This window comes from Arvicanthis niloticus, chromosome 1 (genome assembly GCF_011762505.2).
Source record: "Arvicanthis niloticus isolate mArvNil1 chromosome 1, mArvNil1.pat.X, whole genome shotgun sequence".
NCBI lineage: Eukaryota > Metazoa > Chordata > Mammalia > Rodentia > Muridae > Arvicanthis > Arvicanthis niloticus.
Genome location: NC_047658.1, coordinates 163,863,487 through 163,887,907, shown reverse-complemented (window position 1 = coordinate 163,887,907; position 24,421 = coordinate 163,863,487). Strand labels below are relative to the sequence as shown.

The 24,421-nt window shown below is 42.5% G+C and overlaps 1 protein-coding gene across 3 annotated transcripts in view; it reads right to left on the bottom strand.

Annotated features, from left to right (window-relative positions):
- Atrnl1 (attractin like 1) overlaps nucleotides 1-24,421 on the bottom strand; it is a 539,822-nt gene that overhangs the window by 208,055 nt on the left and 307,346 nt on the right. For all 3 annotated transcript variants that reach the window (XM_034499803.2, XM_034499812.2, XM_076925810.1), the window contains exon 27: nucleotides 506-613. In XM_034499803.2, the coding sequence (XP_034355694.1) occupies nucleotides 506-613 (108 nt within the window). The remainder of the gene's footprint in view (nucleotides 1-505; nucleotides 614-24,421) is intronic.

Here is a 24,421-nt window from a genome sequence, read left to right as displayed (position 1 = left end):
CTATTTCTGCACATGCAACAAAGTAGCAGGTTCATCAACTTTTGCCACAAAATACCCAGTATAGTTGACACTCCAATCTAAAACTGTGCTTTGTGATTAACGGGCAGCTCATCCCCACAAGCCTTTTGCAGTAAAACTTTAGGAACGAAGATGGACATGAACTGTTAAGTGGGCAGCCACTAGGGCCTCTGGGGATTAAAAATGGCGTTCAGATTCTTCCCATCATAACTATACCTCAAATTCCGTCGGCTCCTATCTGTCAGGCAAAGGCTGCCAGGTGAGCAGTCTGTCACTCTTGCCTGGGCTAATAGATTCTCCAGTGGCCTTTGTTGTAGCTCGTGCCTTCCCGTTAAATCTATGTGCCTTGAAAGTACCATAGCATATGTGGCTGACTCTTGTCAGCCCCAGACAATCAGACTCTGTGTGGCTTTGCAAGCAGATGCAGATTAGAGAGGCAATATAAATATGCAAATCACGCTGGTCCCCTCTGCACCACTGTTCCTACCTCTAATGGCCCTCGCAGAAAGTCTGTCTGTTCAGCTCCCACTTCCAGGGCTAGATCAACTGAAGCAAAGGGACGGCTGGCCATCTGCTGTCGTTCTCGAAGCAGTTGCTGGAGGGGGTTAAGAAAGATCAGTTTTAAAATAGGCTTAAAAGCACATCAAATGCAACAGTGTCTGGTTTCAGTTCGGAACAAATGGAATTGAAAATTTATCAATTACTTCATAGACATAGACATCTAGAAGCTAAAGATAAAAATTACCTTCTCCCCAGGCCCTGGTTCAACTTCACTGATGCATGAAATGTTTGGTGTTACAAATAACTTTTCTCCTGACCTCTGTCCATAGGACTAACAAGATGTACTCAAAGGTACTTGGAAAGCCTCAGGTACAAGGGGCTACTTAAATAAAAGCTATTATGACAAGAGCTGTGGTCAGGCTCCCCACTCAAAATAACCCAGGCATTTGTTTGTCTTAACAGAAAGGAAAATATCAAAAAAAATTTTTAAGGAATGAAAATGAAAGTTTTCAAAATACATCAAAAGGGACCGAGGCTTGTATGCCTGCTGAGACTGGGTTTCCTAAGTTGTGATCGTCCCCTGTCAGCTGCTGGGGAGCCAGCAGCAGCTCTGACTGCGAGTCTTGAAAACTTTACCCAAAGCCTGTGTCTACCATTTAAAGTGAGGAATGACAGTTAAAACGCAGGGAAGTCTGTGTGTGGGTCTCCACACCACCACCAAAGGGTATTTTTGCCTTTCTGGGTTTGCCCCCTAAGCTAGCAAGCCCCAAACAGCTACTAAGCTAATTCATATTCCTGCCTTTCCTTGTAATTATAATATTCATTAAGTCATAATAAGAAAAAATTGATGACCAGCACCAGATACCACAGATCTTGTCCCTCTCTTCCCATACAGCTAATAAAATTATTATTAAATATTAAAGAGGACAGGCACTGCAATTAAACAATCTTTCAAACAAGAGGAAGAATCCCCCTCAGTGAGAAAAGCGGCATCCCTGAGCACAATGAATGGCTTCATTATTTATGGAGATATTCAAGATTCTTGGGCATTCGTTGGAAACATTAACTACCAGTCTCTGAAAGTAAATGGCTGAGGGCCAGTGATGCATCATTCATAAAACCCCTGTGCAGACGAGGAAGGAACGCAACGAAGAGAGGCAATCCATTATCCAGCATTTGAACAATAACACATATGACATGGGGCATAAATAGAATTTAAGGCTTTGCTTTCTTCTTATTAAGAGAGCATCTATCTACCTGAAGATACTATATGGACTGAAGAAACTGTTAACAAGTAATAATTTAATTGATTAACTTATATTTTTAAGCAATGAACTCATAATAAAAAGGTATAGAAATTAGAGATCACTCGCTCTAATAAAATTCCACCATTGTGTTATTAAATGTGGCTGATAACAAGTAGAACTTGGCTGGTACCTCTCCCCTTAGAGTGGCTGAGAACATCTATGTGGCACGAGAACACAGTGTCATTTCCAAGCAAGCTACACGAAGGGCAGGAGGTAGTATGTATTTGTATGTTCTTGGTAGAATGTTACAGAAGCTAACTTGCACACGTACCCCAACAACATAGCTGTGCAATCTACTCTTCCAAGAGTAAACACAAGAAGCCTTGAGAGAATGTAAATTCAAGGTTAGGTTTAAATGGAATCTTCTAGGATTCACAGTGTCTTAGCTATCTCTCCTTGGCTTATAAACGATACTTCCCATGATAGAGATTTTTAATAATGAAAGCTGTCTTCTTACACACCCTTTGCTGGACCTCAAAAATCTACAACATATAATTAATAAATATTCAAGGTCACAAATTGGGATTGCTTAGATAAGTGATCCAAGCACACATCTCTGGCCAAGACTGAGCGTCCCAAAGTGTAGTGTATCATAGTGACACCAATACTCACAAACACAGAAAGAAAATCTGTTACTGACACGCGTTTTCCCATATTTTATTTGTAAAATGCAAAGCCTTTCTTAAGACTCAGAATTGTTCTGTGGGCTTTCAGTTTCTTTGCTTTTAAAGAACTGAATGGATTTAACTTGGGCCAGCGAGTGGGGCAGAAGGTCTTGTTAAGAGACTAACAGAGCAAGAGGTTCTGGCTGCAACGAGAGGGAGAGAAAACTGCATGCTCAGGACACTCTGCTTTGGGGTGACGCTGTAAAAGAACCATGAATATGACACTGCAATTATCTTCCCCTCTAATCTGTGGTTCCCCACTTTGTCCCTGACAACTGTCCTTGCCAATTAGTAGCTGGATGCCTTACCTTCCCAATTTTGTCAGGATAAGGAACATGCACAAACTGTGCTGACAACTTAAGTTTCGAAAAAGCTTGTCTCTGACATCGGAAGGTCCTGCATCTTCATGCTACTCTCTCCTGCATTTTTCCCAGATCTTTCATTAATTAATTAATTAATTAATTTACATTCCAAATGTTGCCCTTCTCCTTGAAAAGTTCCTTCCCTCACTCCCTTCCCCTTTACCTTGAGAGGGCAGCCCCCCCCCCCATCTCCCTTCCTTGGGCATCAAGTCTCTGCAGTATTAGGTGCATCCTCTCCCACTGAGGTCAGACAGGGCAGCCCTCTGCTACATATGTGCCCAGAGCCTCAGACCAGCCTGTGCATGCTCTTTGGTTGGTGGTTCAGTCCCTGGGAGCTCCCAGGGGTCCAGGTGAATTGATATTGTTGGTCTTCCTATGGGGTTGCCATCTCCTGAGGCCCTTCAATCCTTCTTCTAACTCTTCCACAGGGGTCCCTGACTTCTGTCCAATGTTTGTCTTTGGGTATTTGCATCTGTGTCAGTCAGCTGCTTTAGCCAAAAGGTTCAGAATAGCCATGATACACCCCACAGACCTGAAGAAGTTAAACAAGAAAAAAAGACCCAAGTGAGGATGCTTGAATCCCACTCAGAAGGAGAACAAAATAGTCATGGGAGGCAGAGGAAGAGGGGGACCTGGGTGGGAGAGGGAGGGTTAGGGGAATAGAGGGGCAGGATCCGGTATGAGGGAGAGACAGGAGAGAGTCCCAGAGGCCAGGAGAATGAATGGCAATATGCAGCTGCTTGGGGGTAGAGGGTGGAAGGATTCTCTAAGAAGTCCCAGAGACCCAGGATTAGAGAGGCTCCCAGGAGTCAATGCAGGTTGACCTTAGCTGAAACACCCAACAGCGGGGATATGGAACCCAAAGAGACCACCTCTAGTAGTCAGACAGGACCCCCCAGGGGAGGGATGGGGACACCAACCCACCTACAAAACTTCTGACCCAAATTCCTCCTGTCTAAAAGAAATGCAGAGACAAAGATGGAACAGTCTGAAGAAATGGCAGACCAGTGACCTGCCCGTTTTGAGACCCATAACATGGGCAGGCAGCAATCTACCACACTATTAGTGATGCCATGTTGTGCTTGCAGACAGGAGCCTGGCATACCAGCCCTCTGAGAGGCTCCACCCAGCAGCTCTCCCCAGTCTTAGCTGTTTGATTCCAACAGTAGGAGGAGTCAGGCCTCACTAATTCTTGATGTTTCTCCTCTGTGGAGCCTGGGTGATGGGTGCTAAACTTCCCTCAGGGAGCCTGTCCCCAACCCCAGCATCTCTGTTCACACTTTACTGGACAAGGACCAAATCATCTAGCCTTCCAAACAACTGCAATAACTATCGTCTTCAGGTTGTGAGCTGGGGACAAAGGATGACCACAGACAGCTCAGCCCAGAGCCTGGCTGGTCCTGAGGGCTTGGAGACGGTTGGAGGGTGCAGTCATTGCTCTGAACTCGAGGCACTAATTTCCTATTTGAAGACGGCACACTGATTACTGCAGCCCATGTTCCCCAGCACTGGTGAAACATTTGGCTCTTCCAGTCTGCCTTTTACCAAATGTTGCATGATGAGACAGTTAGAAATGCCATTATTGAGCGGCACTTGGAGCGGCTCTCTGCCATTTGTGACGAGGAATGATAAAGCCCAACCCTAAAATCCAAGGGAAAATATAAGATACTTTCTTAAGACATTTCATAAATTATTTTCCATGAATCTGGGTTAGTGTGGCAGTTTAGCATTGGTACATCTATAGGAATCCTCTCAGCAGATGTATCTGTTTTATACGTGATCTGCTGCTGCCAATTATGCAGTGCAGAACAATAAAAATCACATCACAGTAGATGATAATTATGTTGCTACAAATGTTGCTGATAAGAACATTTAAAAATTAAATAGATGTCTTTGCATCACTGCTTTGTCCAAAGTAACTCTTGTAGTATTGAATATCTGCTACAAAGTACACCATGAATTAAAAATTAATATAAAGAGTCTGGGCCAGAGCACTGAGCAGATCTTGGGTGGCAGCTCTGTCCCCAACCTCCAATAACCCAGAGGAAGCAGGGATCCCAGGCGCTCTAACTTGGACAGTGTCTTAGAAACTAGTTCCCAGATCTGAGGCCTGGATCAGACCTCTGCCAGGTCTGCCGTTGTGTCGACCCCAGATTCCACCTGAGACATACTGGAAGGTCCACTCAATCCAGAGCCACAGAGGAACAAATGAACTCAGAGCTTCAGACAACATATCCTGAGATATTCTAGAGGAGACACTGCACCCAGAACAGCAGACACCTAGCTGGACTACTACCTTAGAGGCACCATATCCTGAGGCATCCTAGAGGTACCACTATAATCAGTACAGCTGGAAAAGATCACAGAGACATCTGGACCCTAGGAGATCAGACACAAGCTAGATAACTAGAAAGACAGGCTTCAGTCAGAGACAGCAAGTACAGGCAGCACTAGAGTTAACCAGATGGCAAAAGGCAAGAGCAAGAACATAAGCAACAGAAACCAAAGTTACATGGCATCATCAGAACCCAGCTCCCCCATCAGAGCAAGCCCTGAACACCCCATCACACCAGAAAAGCAGGAATCAGAATTAAAATCACTTCTCATGATGATGATAGAAGGCTTTAAGAAAGACATAAATAACGCTCTCAAAGAACTTAAGGAGAGCACTGGTAGACAGATAGAAACCCTTAAAGAGGAAACACAAAAATCCCTTAAGGAATTGCAAAAAAATGCAACCAAACAGGAAAAGGAATTAAACAGAACCATGCATGCAGGATCTAAAAATGGAAGTAGAAACAATAAAGAAATCACAAAGGGACAATACCCTGGAGATAGAAAACCTAAAAAAAAGATCAGGAGTCATAGACACAAGTATCACCAACAGAATACAAGAGATGGAAGAGAGAATCTCATGTGCAGAAGATACCATGGAAAACATTGACACAACTGTCAAAGAAAATGCAAAATACAAAAAGCTACTAACCCAAAATATACAAGAAATCCAAGACACAATGAGAAGGCCAAACCTAAGGATAATAGGTATAGATGAGGGGGAAGACTCCCAACTAAAAGGACCAGTAAATATCCTCAACAAAATTATAGAGGAAAACTTCCCTAACCTAAAGAAAGAGATGTCCATAAATATACAAGAAGCTTACAGAACTCCAAATAGTTTAGACCAGAAAAGAAATACTTCCCGCCATATAATAGTCAAAACATCAAATGTACAAAACAAAGAAAAAATACTAAAAGCAGTAAGGGAAAAAGGCAAAGTAACGTATAAAGGCAGACCTATAAGAATTACAACAGACTTCTCACCAGAGACCATAAAAGCCAGAAGATCCTGGAACGATATCATACAGACCCTAAGAGAACACAAATGCCAGCCCAGACTACTATACCCAGCAAAACTGTCAATCATTATTGATGGAGAAACCAAAATATTCCATGACAAATCCAAATTTACACAGTATCTCAACACAAATCCAGCACTTCAAAGAATAATTGGTGGAAAACTCCAACACAAGGAGGGAAACTATAACCTAGAAAAAGCAAGAAAGTAATCTTCCAAAAACCCCAAAAGAAGATAGTTACACAAACATATCTCCACGGATGTTAGCCCAAAAGCTTGGATTAGTGAAGACTCAACCCACAGACCACATGAAGCTCATGAAGAAGGACGACCAAGAGGGGATGCCTCAGTTCTACTTAGAACAAGAAACAAAAATGCTCAAGGGAGCAAATAGGGAAACAAAACATGGACACATAGGGAGGGACCCAAGACTCCAGAGGTATATGTAGGGGAGGATGGCCTTGTCGGACATAGGTGGGAGAGGAGTTTCTTGGTCCCATAAAAAAAAAAATGAACACACAGTGGGGGGGGGGAATGATGTGAGGGTGGGGAGAGGATAGTGAGGGGGGGGTAGGTGCAGTCACTGCCTCATAGAAGCATGAGGAGGGGGATGGGATAGGAGGTTTCTGGGTGGTGGGAGGAAGTAGGCTAAGAGGATAAAATCTGAAATGTAAATACTACAACCAATTTTAAGAAGCGGGGGAAAAAAAGTCTTCAGAACCAACATCTTTAAAAAAAATGTCAGCCCCCTGGGGGTGGGAAATTTTTTTTTTCTTGATACTAAAACTTGTTCTGTGAATTGTATATTGCAGAATACACAGCCTTGGTGTATCTACTCATCAAGCATACTGAGCAGACCTGCCCAAACCTCTGATGTCCTGGAATTCCATCTGGATTCAGTGAAGACACAGCATTAGAGGCTTATCAACTTACTCTTCCCCCCAACCCCTCTTCTAAAATCTCAACGCCCTTAATCAGCATGAAGAAGTTAAAGAAGAGTCAGCGGCCCTATTCCCTGAGCTTGGGGACTAATGTGGTTAATAATGGTCTGTCTTTCTAGGGACAAGTAGTGGTTTTGTTGGAACAGGGGGGATTAGCTAGGACTTATTGCATAGCCATAACCTATTGGTAGAAATCTGTATAATTATTATCAAGATGAAGTTATAATTTCTTAAATGGTACAAAATTTACTTTGATCTCAAATTTAAGGTTTTCATTGGTACGAGCCTCTTATTAATATAAAAATGAGATGAATATTGATACGCTCATGGGCATTGTGCCTGTATAACACATTTAGGAATACAATGCCTAGACCCAACCCTTTTTTAACCTTTTTAACTGATTTGGGACGCTTAACCTATGAGTTAAGGGACTATAGCAAATTCATATTTTTGAGTTTATTGTTAGGGTGTTTCCCATATTTTATTTAGAAATAGCTGAGAGGAGTGAACAGACAACAGTCCAGGTTACCTTACATGGATAGTTGGTTTTCAAAACATCAGAAGTCCATAGAACTGACGCTACAAATATTTATATATTAATGTTCATATTGATTAGAGACCTGTCTGCTCCTGACAGCTTCCTGTCGTGGATTCTAAGAAGAAATTGAGCATCCTTGGAGTTACTCCAGTTGTGTGGTAACAGCCACTAGGCAAGAATTGCCTCTCTCCATCTACAGACAAATTACTGTCCAGAAAAGGACACACATGCAGAATAGTCGACTGATTATATCTGCCTAGACAGAGTAATCAGTCCTTAATAATCCTGCATCACCAAGGTCTGTCAGATGATTCTGGGCCAGAAGGCTGAAGATTTGATGCTCCAACGTTCGGTAGTATAGGGGCTTTTCAGGTGTTCAGAGGTCTCTATAAATTGGCTAAGTTTTAGAAGCTATGCTTTGTGCTTCCCACAATTATAGTTAACTCAGTCATTCTGGATTTCTGATGGGGTTGAAAACTTACAGCTATTTACCATAAGAGAAAAGATTTGAGTGGATGGTCGTCAGCTGACATTCATCCTAAAGCCAGGTTCAGAACTAAATGTTTTAGTTAGGATAAATGACAGAGGTGCTGGTTAGTCAACAAAAGGATGGATGGGGTATTAGGACTATCTTGTACCTCACTGGTACAAATTGGCATAATTATGCTCTAATTGTATTTTGAGAGAAAAGTTTCATTTTAACAGGAAGGGTGATGTGTAGGAGGAGTTAAGGTAGGAGGAGTACTGAGAGGAAGAAAAGGAGTAAGAAGAGGAGAAGGAGGAGAGGAGAAGCTAGGTGATGAAAGAGAAAAAGAGGGGGGAGACAGGGAGGCAGATATTCATGTATCTCCACCAGTCAAAGATAGTTGTTATATCTAGGTTGGTCAGTGGGTTACACCTCTGATTGAACAATTCCAAACTTATAACGCTTATGATTAACATTATTTTTTAAAAAATGTATAAATGCAAAAAGGAAAAGGGGGCATGGGATAGGGGTTTTCTAAGGGGGGGGAATGGGGAAAGGGGATGGCATCTGAAGTGTAAATAAAATATCTAATAAAAAAAATTAATATAAAAACCCAGACCTAAATTTGACAACTTTTTACACTGACTCTATCAGATGTAGATGAGGGTAGATAATTCTACTTACTACTAGTAGTTCGAATGCTGTGTCATCCCCCAGATTCTATTAGCTGCCTCTCAAATACTGCAAGGCATATGGCCATTATACACTTTAGGATACTGTACTTCAAAAACACACAACGTAAGAAACTCAAATATAGCTCATTTAGCCCCCAACTCCCCCCAAAGCTGCTACCTCTTTCTGTCAGGTTCAAGCTTTAGAGAGCATCCAAAATCCATCTATTCTACTCCAAGATGGAAATAATTACATCCTGTCTGCCTCTCTCTTTCCCTCTCTTATGTGTTGGTTTTGAGAAAGAATTTATACTCTGAAGCCAGGCTGGCCAGAACTCATGATGTAGCCAAAGCCCAGCAGTCACTTGCCTCAACCTCCCAAGTGTACTGGGATCGAAGATGTGGTGGATCACACCTGGAACACAATCTCTATGAACTACTTATGTATCAGCACGGCACTAATTACATCCCCTTACTATTACCACAATCAGCTTTAAGGCAAAAAAAAAAAAATCTATTCTTAGCTAATTCCCATTCCCCCAAACACTTATTTAGTATTAAATTTCATTTGTTAAATAAACAATGAACTTGAAAATAATGTAAAACATCTAAATTTGCTTCCTATGAATGTGGGTAAAGTTATAATGAAATGATTGTAATTATGATTAGTCATTTAAAATTATGATGAGTCCTCTGGCAGTATGATACATAGATGAACTGTTGTTTGTTTGGAATGAGAAGTTCTGAAGGCTGAACTTCAAATCCACATAAAGTTTCATATTGTTCCTCATCTACCTCCTGCAACAGTACAAAGATGACCAGAGGGATGTCATAAAGTCATCACGATGTATCAATATCTCTAAGATTTTGGAAAAAAAATAAGGAAGTAATCGAAAAGATTTTATATTGGTCTAGCCTTTGCCAATTCTGATGAGCAAAGTGTCTGAATTCAGTCTAATTCACTAAACACAGTCTGTGAGACTGTGCTGTATATTGGTGTGAACCTACTGACCATGGATGAGACAACACAAGTAAGGCAGTGATTCTGTCCTCTCAAGTGTTACCAGGACAGACAAACAGTGATGCTGTCATTCGGTTCCACTGAATTGAGGACAGGGTGATAGGGTGATGTACCACGCTCTAGCACTAAGTCTGCAGGGCCCAAGGCTCACACTCCATGTCAGCTCGTGCATCCCTCTGCTTGTGCGTTTCCAGTCTGAAGCTGGTTGTCTAGACCGATGCTAGTCATGCCCATGGGGCTGTCCCAGCAGACAATCCTCAGTCAGCCTGACTGAATTATTCTTTTCTGTGCTTCAACAGTCTTCAAACTATGTGATATGTTTATATTATTGATATATATTTTTGAAAAGAAAAATGTCTGAAAGTTGCCTAATTCATTAACTTTAGTAAAACTATATATAAAACTTTCACTACTGTCTAAAAAATTAACTCAATATTTATTTATTATTTGAATTAAAAAGTGCTGTCCTCTCTTGGCAATAACCAGAGTGTAGATTTTCCAAGCATATTCCTCTGGCACACAGAAGCTCAGGGTATGCCCCCTTTACTACCATGAGCTTGCTATGAGATAAAAGAAAGACAAGAAAAGAATAAGGAATGTTTGTTTCTACATCTGCCCTAATATAACAAACTAAAACGATAATCACTTATGTCACCTAGCACACACATGCACACATACAGATATGTTGTGGGAACACGTCAGAAGTGTGAGAGTGCAGAATCAAGAATGTGCGTGTGAGTTAAGGAGGTCAAGGCACAAAGGACGTGCACTATATCTCAAGCTTCACACTTAAGGATGCACGGATCTCCCTGAGACGGGAAACAGAATGGATTTTACAGGTGGACTGGGGGTGGATGGAAACTCAAACAGAGAGATCAGATGGGGAGGAGGGATAGGGATGAGGGAGGGAATACAAGAAGAGACAGCTAGAATTGACGGGTAGAGGGGTGGAATGTAAACCTAGTAAAGTATATGGAGGTGATCCTAGTGAGGTATTCTAGTAATGGGGGATATAGACTTTCAACTGGTTGTCTCTTTTAGCCAAGCAAGACTTCCAGTGGCAGCACTAGGTTGCAGTTAATTAAATTGTTGGTGAAGGGAGTTCCATGGAAATCCCCAACCAACCTAGGCTGTTACTAAGACAAAAGGGGGCTCTCTACAAAGTGACAGTGGGGCTCCACTGCTGAAGACAACTGCCACACAACTGATTGGACATGAAGAAGTCAAGCTGGTACCTATATGGACCCCTCTTCCTTATTTTCTACTCTCTTTGGTACAGGAAAGTACTCTGCAAGTTACTGAAAGAGATATATGGACACCAACCCAGCCATAAAACCTGTCTTGTCTGTATAATATGCTAAGGCAATGGTGGCACAGAAGTTGTGAGAGCAGCAAAGCAATGTCTGATTTGACTTAAGACCCAAACCACAAGAGGGAATACACAACCATCACTGCTTAGGTAATCAAGAACCAGACTAGATGGCCCAGAGACCTAGGGTAAAACCAAACACTACTAATCTTAAAAAACAAACAAAAACAATAAAATGGTTCCTAATGATACTCTGCTACACTCATAGATCAGTGCCTTATCCAGTCATCATCAGAGAGGCTTCACCTGAGCAGCAGATAGGAACAGATGCAGAGACCCACAGCCAGGTATTACGCAGAGAGAGAGAGAGAGAGAGAGAGAGAGAGAGAGAGAGAGAGAGAGAGAGAGAGAGAGAGAGAGAGAGAGAGAGAGAGAGAGAGAGACAGAGAGAGACAGAGACAGACAGAGAGAAAGAGAGAGGCACAGAGAGACAGACAGACAGACACAGAGAGACAGACTTTTGAACACACAGCTCTAAATGGGACATATCCATCACCCTCAGAACCCAGGGAAGCACACAGAAGTAAAGGAAAAAAAGATTTCAAGAGCTAGTGGGAATGGAGGACACCAGGAGAACAAGATTTTCTGGATCAGCTTAGCAAGGTTCATAGGACCTCACAGAGACTGAAGCAGTAAGCACAGGGCTTATGCAGGTCTGCACCAGGCCCTCTGTGAATATAAAATAACTTTCAGCTTAGTGTTTTCAAAGCATTCCTGAGTGTGGGTCTCTGTCTCTGGTGCCTTCTCCCGAGTCTTCCTTCTGTTGAGCAGCCACGTCCAGCTCCGGTGTGATGGGTTTTTGCTTTATCTTATGTTTTATTGGCTTGCTTGGTCATTATCTCTTAGACGCCTGCTCTTTTCTAATAAGAAACTGAAAAGGAGAGGGGTTGGAAGGGTGTGGAGGAGTAGAAAGAGGGAAAACTATAATCAGAAGGAATTGTATGGGAAAATAATCTATTCTCAATTTTAAAAAATGAAAAAAAAACTTAAAATGCCAAATAAAGGTTTAAAAAAATGTTAGTCCGTGGAAGTTCTTGTTACCATTTGGATAGCGTGGATCATTTAGTTGGTATTAACAAAAATGCTATTTAAGTTCCTTTTCTGTTGCTGTCATGAAAGGGTGGTGAGGGTGTAAGAGCAGCCTGAGCTTAGGAAAGCGGGTCACACTGCTGCATCCCTCCTCAAGAAGAAGATGCTCAGGCTCAGCACCACCCCTTCATGGTCACATCCACGGCCAACTTCATCTACACAGTGCCTCCCAGAGCCTCCAGATCCTGTCAGACTGCAACTGAAGTTAACCAGCATCTCCCTAAGTTACCATCTGGACTACAGAATTGGAATTGATATGTAGATATCTCTTATTATGCTTCGAAGTCGATTAGAAAAGAATAGGTTTTGAAAGAGCCAGGGGTTTTTGTCATCTGACAGATTCTAGCATTGCCAGTTTCGACTCTGCCTTTACTGCGAGTGGTACAGATTTCATTCATAAAGAAAGCCAGAGTGTGGACCATCCATCAAAATAAATAATTTGCCCTTTCATTAGCAGTGAGGCGGATTTCCCGGTAAAACTCTGGTTATGTAGATGGTGTTCCTGTGCATGTTTTTATTCTGCGCCAGGCAGCACCGTTTATTTTGTCCATGAATGATAAAAGAAAGGTGTGCGTCACATGTGGGTGACAAGATGTCTGCATGCATTAGCAAGAAGGCAAGTCTCAACTCCTGCTTCCTTCTCACGAGATCTCACCAAGGAATAGAGGCAGACAGCATTCTCCCTCGCTCGTCAAGGACAACACTGAGTCAGACCAGAAGCAAGAGCAGAATTCTGTTCCTTCCTCTTCTCAAATAAAAGTCTCCCCTTCCATGATGAACGCATCCACGTTTGAGCTTACTGGACAATGACTTGTTGCTATAATTACTCATTAATTAAACGTATCATGTATGAGCTATCATGGACCAGCTCCTGTTCCTGGAGGTGATCCTTGCTCTATCCATCAACATCTCCCACACTGGAGAAGAATGGTAAAGAGTTTTCGGGGGCACCTGTGGAAGGTGGAGGCGGGGCGGTGGCAGCGCAGACTGTGGTCTGCTTCCTGTGCTGCTTCTGCAGGAATTACTTACATGCTCCAAAGCTAGCAACAAAGGTCTCAGAGGAATTTCAGTAAACAACAGACCACCTGCATGGAGCACCCTGCAGCTTTGCACTCACCTCCTCCCTCACCCCTACCTCCTCCCTCACCCCTACCTCCTCCCTCACACCCTACCTCCTCCCTCACACCCCTACCTCCTCCCTCACACCCTCACCTCCTCCCTCACACCCCCACCTCCTCCCTCACACCCCCACCTCCTCCCTCACACCCCCACCTCCTCCCTCACACCCCCACCTCCTCCCTCACACCCCCACCTCCTCCCTCACACCCCCACCTCCTCCCTCACCCCTACCTCCTCCCTCACACCCCCACCTCCTCCCTCACACCCCCACCTCCTCCCTCACACCCCCACCTCCTCCCTCACACCCCCACCTCCTCCCTCACACCCCCACCTCCTCCCTCACACCCCTACCTCCTCCCTCACCCCTACCTCCCCCCTCACACCCCTACCTCCTCCCTCACACCCCCTACTTTCTCCCTCACACCCCACCTCCTCTCTCACACCCTCTACCTCCTCTCTCACACCCTCTACCTCCTCCCTCACACCCCTACCTCCTCCCTCACACCCCTACTTCCTCCCTCACATTCCTACCTACTCCCTCATACCCCTACCTCTTCTCTCACACCCCTACCTCCTCCCTCACACCCCCACCTCCTCCCTCACACCCCCACCTCCTCCCTCACACCCCCACCTCCTCCCTCACACCCCTACCTCCCCCTCACACCCCTACCTCCTCCCTCACACCCCCACCTCCTCCCTCACACCCCCACCTCCTCCCTCACACCCCCACCTCCCCCCTCACACCCCTACCTCCTCCCTCAACCCTTACCTCCTCCCTCACACCCCTACCTCCTCTCTCACACCCCTACCTCCTCCCTCACACCCCCACCTCCTCCCTCACACCCCTACCTCCACCTCACACCCCTACCTCCTCCCTCACACCCCCACCTCCTCCCTCACACCCCTACCTCCCCCCTCACACCCCTACCTCCTCCCTCACACCCCCTACTTTCTCCCTCATACCCCACCTCCTCTCTCACACCCTCTACCTCCTCTCTCACACCCTCTACCTCCTCTCTCACACCCTCTACCTCCTCCCTCACACCCCTATCTCCTCCCTCACACCCTTACTTCCTCCCTCACATTCCTACCTACTCCCTCATACCCCTACCTCTTCTCTCACACCCCTACCTCCTCCCTCAAACCCCTACCTCCTCCCTCACACCCTTACCTCCTCCCTCAAACCCCTACCTCCTCCCTCACCCCTACCTTCTTTCTCACACCTCTACCTCCTCCCTCACGACCCCACCTCCTCCCTCATACCCCCACCTCCTTCCTCACACTCACATACCTTCCACCTCCTCCCGAGCTCCCCACCCCTACCCTGTCATGTCATTTTTAGCTCTCAGGGCTGAGGGTTGAACACAGGTCCTCAGGCTTTCTAGGCAGCCTATAGCAATCTTGTGATGGTTACTTCATGTAATTGGTTATTTCGTGTAATTTCAAAATTAAAACTTGGATTTAAAGTCCTGTCTTTGTTGACATAGGTGGTATCACTGACAGAATTGCCAAGGATGATCTCATTTCAGGATAAAAGAGTTCACACAGAAGGATGACACTTTGAGAAGAGCTAATAAGTCCGAGTTGCCTCAGAAAAGCATTCTGGGAACAGTAGGAAGTAAAAAAAAAATACTGAAAGACAGTACTTTTGACTTTTTTTGTAAAGTAACAACAAAACGCATATTGCTGATTTTAAAAGTTTTTGGTACGTAAAAATAACATGTGATGTCCTATACAGCCTGTGCCAATTAAACTTTGCTTATAAAAACAAAATATGTGATCGACCATTGTGACTGAGAACATGAAATGGTTGGGCAAATAGAAAGTGGTGAAAGATGTTCCAGAGAGAAAGAAAACGGGAGCCTAATATAGAAAGACCTGACCCACTCACACGTCCTCCCACAGCAGGCAAGCATGCGGAGCACGGGAGTTTAGTGATTAAAAGCGGGTTTCAATCACACAAACCTGAGGTTCTAAGTCCCTATGCAGTTAAACTCCAGTGTCCTTCATGGCTGCGATCTCCCAGCAGCCTTGCCCCTGACATGGTGGTATGGGGCATGACTGCACAAAGGCCACGCCCACTGCTTTCCAGAAATAGCCACACGGTATAATTCATTGACTCTGAACCCATGAAATACAGAACAGCAAATGAAATACCAGGCTAATATAACAAAGGAAGCCAGAAAAGGGCACTTTTCATTATCAGCAGCAAGTGTGGAGCTGGCCAGGCAAACGTTTATGAAGGTGAAGAGAAATCAAGATGATGTCTTTAAATCCTCAGGAGCAGAGCAAAACAAAACGGATACATTGTTTTTGAACACAAAGGTTTTCTTTCAGTTACTCAAGAAAGTCCAATACTATGGAGTAAGAAGCAGAGTGAAACTAAAGGGGGCAAGAAATATGTCCACAATTCTCAAATAAAGTAACGTAATGTATCAGAAGGAAATAGTAACAGCAGTTAATCTAAAATACAATGAATTTCCCTCTCCTAGTAAGTAGCAAAAGGTCAGATTTGTATGCAGCTTTCTTTAATACAAAAGGCCAGGTGGTTGTAATTTATCTGAACAAATCAAAATGAGCAGAGGGCCGATCTCGGGAAAGGTCATTTAAAAGCTATGTCCTCAGAATGCATGTGTAATGTGTATGACTCGGCAAAGGCAAAAATGAGAGACTGGATAATGTGACTTTTGAAACCTGAATTTGAAAGGGGAAAAATCACAAGTAAGAGCAGTGTAGGGTCAGACATGGGAGAGACCCAGGAGGCATGCCATATGACACAGTCAACCTTGCGGAGCACAGAAGACAAGTGTTGCTCACAGTACAAGCCACCCAGGGACTTGTGCTTCTGTCCCAGTAACTTAGGCCTGGACATATCTGAGGAAGAGGCTTCTACCAATCCTCCAGGCACCCTCCCTCTCTCCACAGACATAATCTGCAAAACAAGGTCCATCCTTTCTGGGACTCTCCATTCTGGGAGTTAACTCTCAACGTTGAAGATTCATTCTGACCCATAACATGTTCACTTTCTGGGTTAAGAAGTCCTAATACATCACACATTGCAGCTCGCTTTGTCCTGAGGTGTACAGGTGTTCTGTCTGCCGATTGCCATGGTGGCTTATGAGGCAAGTGGAAATGTGTCACCAGACAAAAACATGGGAAGGTTGAGCTGATTCTGAAACCAGTGAATCCCTATATCTGAGAGTGGTAGTTGTTTCATCTACCCTGACCCGCTTCCTGTCCTGGAACATGTGACCACAACACGCCATGGAGAGGACTGTGACAATCGTTCACTTAGGGGCAATACCCGAACCCCTTCCACATGCAGATGAAGCATCCCTAACATCTCAGACCAAGCCAGTAGAAAGCATCTGCCTCTAGACCCCGACCCACCCCAAATGTATGTAAGACCCTGTCTACAAGGAAGGAAGCTCACAGAGAGATCATCTAGAGGCGTCTGTCTTATGGAGCTGTAACACTTTGGGGAATAGAATTCTCTCCAGAAGCTTTCTTCCTGAAAGCTGTTCAAGCCTACTGCAGTCTGCAAGTCACTTCCCAGGAGCTTTGTGGCCCTGACCTTAGCGCCAAGCCACCTACTAAGTGGCAGCCACAGAAGAGACGCAGAAGCCCACCTTGACCCAAGTCCCATTCCTCTTTGGAGAGCACAACTCTTTATCTGCTCTGGCTAGGCCAGAGCCCCACAGATCTCCATGGCTAGCCTGGTACACAGACCCTCATCTTGGCCGTCTGTGATAATAACATCATAGTTCTGTGAGAGCTGCTTAGATCTTCAAAGACAGATAAATGATCCAAATACTGACAATTTCCTCATAGTCAATATGCTAAATATTTGTTCTTTTAAAGGAAATGTATTATTTTGTTATTAATTAATGGAATTGCTTTTAATTCAATATTAGAAAACTTTAAAAATGTTAAAAATATTTCTTTACAAAGTCACCTGCTAATTATCATTTGAAATGTCTCCACCAGGAAATACTGAGGATGTTCACTGACTTACTGTAGTGATCTATGAACACACAGTTTTGCCTTTAATATTTTGTGAAAGGAACCAGGATTTACTTTCTAAAAGCAACTAATTTTTGTTGTATTAACTTTAAAGGTGAAGGATAGTTTGGTAGAGGAGGATTATTTCAACTGGTGCAAACTGCCTTCTTTAAAGTATTTGGAACAGCATTCAATGTATGAAAATCAGCATAGATGAGAGACAGTGGTCACACCAGACTCATGGCAATAGTTCATTTTTAATGCTAAAGGGATTCTGGAGGTTACTCTGTCCAATAGTGCAGCATGGTGAAACCGCTCTGCCTTCTCTGGCAGATGGTCACCGGGCATGAAATCACCCATTGATAAGAGTCCAGAATTACTATTTCTTAGCAAGTCTCCTCACACATACTGTTGGCTTCTCACACTTAACAATAAATGTCTATTTTTTCCCCTTGTGATCTTTTTGGAACATGAAAATTATAAAAGATACTTCAATCTTAATTTACAAAAACGTCTTCAAGTACACATTAAGCATTTGAACGATTTCTCACACCTTCAACTCAAACAGATGGACGACTATTGTAACATTTTTCATCCATTATTTATGCAACAGAAATCTGTGAAATACTCTTCTGCACTGGGAAGAGAGCCAGGCATGTGGTCTTGCCCTCAAGGGGCTTACTCTGTTTCATGAGTAGGGCAAACACGTTTCTAGTGGAAGTGTTGGTTTTATATAAAGAGCACACACACCACTGAAGTGTGGTCAGACTTATTTAGAATGTGATAGAACATTTCTCACGATCCAGATTCATTTGGATTCTTTTCTAAGACAAGGTGACAAGGTGGATTTTATTTTGCTTTTAAATTTATTCTTCTGTTGCTAGCTCTAACTTGCAGGCCCAGGTTTCTCTTATACAAATGATTAAGACCAGTATTCCCTAGTTAGCACTGGTGTGAGGTGTGATATTCTTAAAAGAAAATCAGATCTTCATATTGGCATTTAAAAGTTTTAACTTTTAAAATTGCTATCCTAATTTATCTTTGAGTATAGAATTCTCTCTGAACTGCTGACCTTCCGATGTGTTAAATCTCTCTAAATAGGAGTTAGAGAAAGGACAGAAGGAGCTGAGGGGTTTGCAGTCCATAGGAAGAACAACAATATCAACCAACCAGAACCCCCAGAGCTCCCAAGGGACTAAATCACCAAAGAAAGAGTACACATGGAGGGACCCATGGCTCCAGCCGCATATGTAGTAGAGAATGGCCTTGTCAGACATCAATCGGAGGAGAAGGAAGGCATGATGCCCCAGTGTAGGGGAGTGCTAGGGAAGGGAGAAGGGAGTGAGTGGTTGGAGGAATACCCTCAAAGAACCAGGGGGAGAGAGAATGAGATAGGGGGTTTTTGGAGGGGAAAAGGGGAAAAGGGGAAAAGGGGAAAAGGGATAACATTGAAATGTAAATTAAAAAAATCCAATAAAAAAAATCTCTCTACATATGGCCCTTTGTATTGACCTCCTATTTCATTCCCTGGATCAGACAGGCAGAGAAAGATCAAGACTGCCAAACTACTGGTGACCTGAAGCAAATTCTAAATGTCAACCATTGGTTGACCCAGGCCTCTTCATCTGCCAGGTGACCTTCCCCATGGGGATGGAGACAGAGGGAAAGCTGTCGGATTAAAGAACACAGAGCTTAAGTCCACTCAGGAGTTAAGAGCAGTCCCAGGGAACAAGGAAGTCCCCACCTGAGAAAACTCGGTACACTTTCCTTTGTTTTTAATCCTGTGAAATCACATCTTACTCATTACTGTACACACAATGTGTGAGGAGTCAGGCTCCAGTGACAGTTAGGTGGTTGCTCTACTTCACCCTGGTCAGTGGCTTTGATTCAGCCTCACTGTTCAAGGTTGCTCTACACAGGTTTGTAGTTCCTCTCTCTGAGTCCTCATTGCTTTACCTATTAACTGGTGTTTTCCCTGAACTAAATGTGTTACGGCATTTCTCCAATCACCAAATATTTATGATCACATAACAATTAACATACAATTTCTCTCTATTCTTATACAATATATTTCAATTTTACCAATTTGCACCCCCAACTTGAAATTTTTATAACCAACATTTACTTCTTAGTTGATGAAAATTTTAAATGGATCAAGGAAAAGAAATGAATCCTTTATTACCCTATTAGAGTCCCCTCTCTGGAACTGGTCATCTACTAAAAACCAATAGTGAGCTACAGAAGTATTGAGGTCCCTGCCTAGAATCCTGAACAAGTTGAAAGAGAGAAAGTAAAATTATAGGGACAATATCTTTACTAAAGGCACCATATGCTATGTCTGTATTTACAAATTCATTAAATTACTTTCTTGAGTAAAGTTGCACCTTGCAACAATGAAGATCACTGTTTCACTCATGACTAGAGTTGTAAGGGTGACCGTTTACCAAGAAGTAACAGCAGAAACAGCAGGGACAATTACTAATTATATGAGAAAGAACAGTCTGAAACTCCTTAAGAACAGTCATTTCCACTATTAAGCTATGCAGGCAGCAAGCATGCACTATAAACTCCAGTTGGTTTCAGGCAGCCTTTGCTTTAAGGTTAGGCAGACATGGCTCTTCCTTTACCTACAGTTTCATTCTTTCCTGATGAATCCATTTAAACTTTCTAAGTCACATTCGCAAACATAGACTGAACACACAGAAACCCGTGTGGCATTTTCTCCCTTCCCTCTTGCTTTTCTCTGTTGTATTTGCTTCTCAAGGGCATGCGACATATTTTGCTTACTATCTGTTTAGAATCTGTCTTTCTAATATCAGCAGAGATTAAAAATCTCTCTATATAATAGATATAGTAAAATATAAGCATCTAGACAGTATCTGGCACGTGCTATATTTTCAATGGATAATTGTTGAGTTGAATAATTCACTTAGGACCAAGACAAATCTTAGAAATATGTAGTCTGAACCTAGACTATGACTCTACCAGGTGGACTAAAGTTGTCTGAGAGTCTCTAATAACACGAGAGACAATGTTTCCTGGGCAATACAGTGTGATTAAGGACACACAATGCTAACAAACACATAAAGACAGACATGCCTGATGTCAGTCACAACTTCATGTGGGTCCTATTCACAAAATATGGTCACTCTTTAATTTTCTGTATTGAGTGAACAGACATTAAACACTGTTGGTTCTGTGTACAGTCTAGGAGAACAAAGGCATCTGAACATATGTGTCTGGACTGACTCTATGACAAACAGCTAAACTGTGCAATATGGCAGCAGTGACTCTCCTGTACAGATAATCCCATGATTCCCTACTTGCCCAATCATAGGCCATGAGCTTTGGGTATTTTATACAAAGTGGAAGCTACTCTGGCATGATTTTATAGGAAGCTTTTCTTCCCTCCCTGTTGATTGAGGTTCTTGGCCTCAATGAGAATGAGGTTTAAGACGTCTAATTGTGTTTGAGATAACTTCATTAGGCACATCGCATCTCTTGCTATGGGCCCGTCCTGGTCGTTAAATGTGATAGACAGGGTGTCAATGATACAGACATTTTTCTGTGTTATTAGTGATTTGTATGCCTTCCCTCCTACTGGGATGCCGTGTCCAGAGCCCTGATATATGGGTCTGTGCCTCGTCTTATTGTAACTTGCTCTGCTGTGTTCAGTTGATATCCCTGAGGTGCCTGCTCTTCTAACAGAGGAAGAGTGGATCTGGGAGAGAGGGGAGCAGAACTAGGAAGAGTAGAGGGAAGAAAAAGTGCAGTCAGGATGGAATGTATGAGAAAAGAATTAAAAACAAACAAGCACCACCAACAAAAATGCCTCAAAAGATTTGCCATTGAAGTAACATAATTGAGTCGAGCCTTTAGAAGTTTTGTCTAATCTTGTAACTAGGGAATATTTTTGGTTAAGACTAAAGTCAACTAAAAACAATGAAGGCTGGTTTAGAGAATTTATTTGAAGAGTTTTTAGCTTGCAAAAGTAAAATGATTGCATATTTGGATGTATAACTATGATTTTTAAAGAGATGTGATTTTTAAACCAGAATGTGGTCAAGGGAGGAGACATCATTGCCCTATAGACATCTCTCTGTTAGTGGGACGGGTTTTCATTGAGGTGTTTTTCTACATTTTTAAATAAAGTTACATAACAAGGGCATTTATTGGACATGTTACCTGTTTTGATATATTTTAGAAACTTCAGTGTACAAAATCCAAATTACCTATCACGAGGCTGATGTCCAAGTATGCATCAACACTGTCCCCTGTCCCCTGTCCCCTGCTTTAATAAACAGTGGCTCTATTCTCCAGGCTTTTTTCTCAAGCATGTAACCAAGCCCAGACCTGGTGACCTTTACCAGGGAGAGGGAGAACAGGCAAGTAAAGTTAGAGTGGAAACTTTTTCATGTGTATTTATTTACTTATTGTAAGGCAAGGTCTCACTATGTAGCATTCCCTAGTTTGAAATTGCCCAAGCACAGTTCATCATTAAAAGATGCCAGGTCAGGAATTCAAGCAGGAAGAGAGGCAGAAACAATGATGTCTAGTTGAGGGGCAGACAGAGTGACAAATCAGAGAAAGATCTGAGAGAATGAGTCAGAGATAAGATATGGCAATTCTCTCACTGCTCTCTGTTTAAGAGCAGTGCAAAGAACATGATGGGAGTCCAATCAGCTCAGTCAGTTGGGTTTCAGTGCAGTGAGTTCAGTGCAGTGGAGTTGAGTTTGTTCATGAGTTCATGCAGTTCAGTGCAGGTCAGCAGAGGCAGGTGAAGCCAGAGAATAACAAAGAGCCAAAATATTAGAACAAATTGCCAGAGTTAGTTTGAGGCCAAGCAGAGCAATTCAGTGAGAAGCTAGCTGGGGGAAATCAGACTGAATCAGTCAGTTTGGTGAGGAGTTTGAACACTGACTTGAACCAGCCAGCCAGAGTTCAGAAAGAACTAAAAATGGTGAGCTGATATATCAGCTGAGATGACAACTACATTTGGTGAATAAAAGATACTTTTACACTGAGGTTACAAATGTACATCCATCTCGGGCTTTTATGTGGATGTTGAAGATCTGCCTTCAGCCCCTCTTACTTGTGGGGTAAGCATATCTATTCACTGAACCATTTCACCAGCCCTGGAAGAAATATATCTAACTACATATAAATCTCCAATATATGTATTCCTTTCCCTTAATATTAAGTAATGTAAATGACACCTTAAAGCCACCTTTTCACAGGACTTGTACACCCTCAGTCCCGATCACCATTTCTCTAAGTATTGTCTGTATTACCAAAGTTGAAAGTATAAATGGATCACATCTTTGGCTTTAAGAGGAACATATAGTTTCTGTTTCTCTGCAATTACTCTATCTTAGGACCATGACTGGAACACATTTGTAGGAGAATACAATTTATCACAATACATGTAATCATGGCTACATACATTTCTCAGATCAAGGGGATTTTGAAATTAATTCAACTGCCATACTCACTGGCACCATCTCTTAAATATAGAAGATAATTTAAAATATAAATTATATAAAATATAAGACTTTCTTATAGTCAGAAAAATATAGCTTTGCTTAGAATCACAGATATTGTCTTAGGATTACTATTGCTATGACAAAACATCATGACCAAAGCAAAGGGGGAGGTGGTTTATTTCACACATAGTTCCATAAAATAGTTCATTATTAAAGAAGCTAGGGTAGGAACTCAAGCAGGGGAGGAACTAGAAGCAGGAGCTGAAGCAGAGGCCCTGGAGGGTGCTGCTTACTCGCTTGCTTCTCATGGCTTGCTCAGCCTGCTTTCTCATAGAACTCAGGACTGCCAGCCCAGGGATAGCAACACCCACAACATCTGACCCCTCTCCCATTGATCACTAATTAAGAAAATGCCTTACAGCTGGATTGTATAAAGGCATTTCTCTTAATTGAGGTTCCCTCATGTCTGATGACTCTATGTCAAGTTGACATAGAACTAGCAAGTACAGATCACTTGTGTCAGGAACATCATATGATAAAATAACTTATTGCAATCCTTCCAAATTTTAAATGTTTAGTGCAGGTTTAATTCTTCTTTTGCTATAGTATGAATAATTGCCTTTCATGAAGAATTCTATATATTTAACTCCATCAGTCATTAGATAATCAAAAGCTGCCACAGTGCATGATGGGTCACTAGGGCTGTAAATGCTAGCAAGAAATAGAATGAAATGCTTGTCTTCAGATTTATGTTCTACTTATAAAAATGAAATGTAAAAGCCCAAATATTAATTTATAGAAGAAGAGTTTAATGACTTCTCAAGCAAGTGGCAGTGATAGTCAGACTGGAGCCCGAGATGTGTGGACTTGAGTAACTGTGGCCTGATAACTAAATGATAATTTTGTTCAGAATAACGTATTACTCCATTGCTTAACTCTGTGGGACTGATAACATGCCTCTTCCCAGGACACATACTCGATATCACTTCTGCTCATTCATCACTCTATCCCTTGCTTTGCTCTCCTTGTCAAATATCTCAGCTTCTCTCTGAGTCCTCTAAACCTTTCTTGTTCCTTTTTGATACCCTAAACATGGAAGTAAGTTTTGGTTCCTGCACATTAGGGAAGGTTTTCGATATCAGCACTTGAAACACAACTGCAGTTCCATCCATATATTATTTGACATAAGTCTTGCTCACAACACACTGCCAGATATAAATGTTGGATATGTAAGGTCCTAGAATGTGTGGTATTGCAGCCTTAATAATGTAGTGATTATTATCACTACATTAGTGATGAGGACTTTGGATTTTTTTTTTAGTTATTATCTTTGCTAACTTGAAAGCCAACAAAGTTAAATAAATATATGAGCTATTGGAAAATGAATGACTTTTAAAAACTACTATTGAAATATTTCTGAAATTTTAAGTGTTCTTTGGTTGCTTTTTTCCACTATTGCTTTGCATTGTTAACAAAAGTAACAGACATGGCACAAATGACCAATCTATTAACTG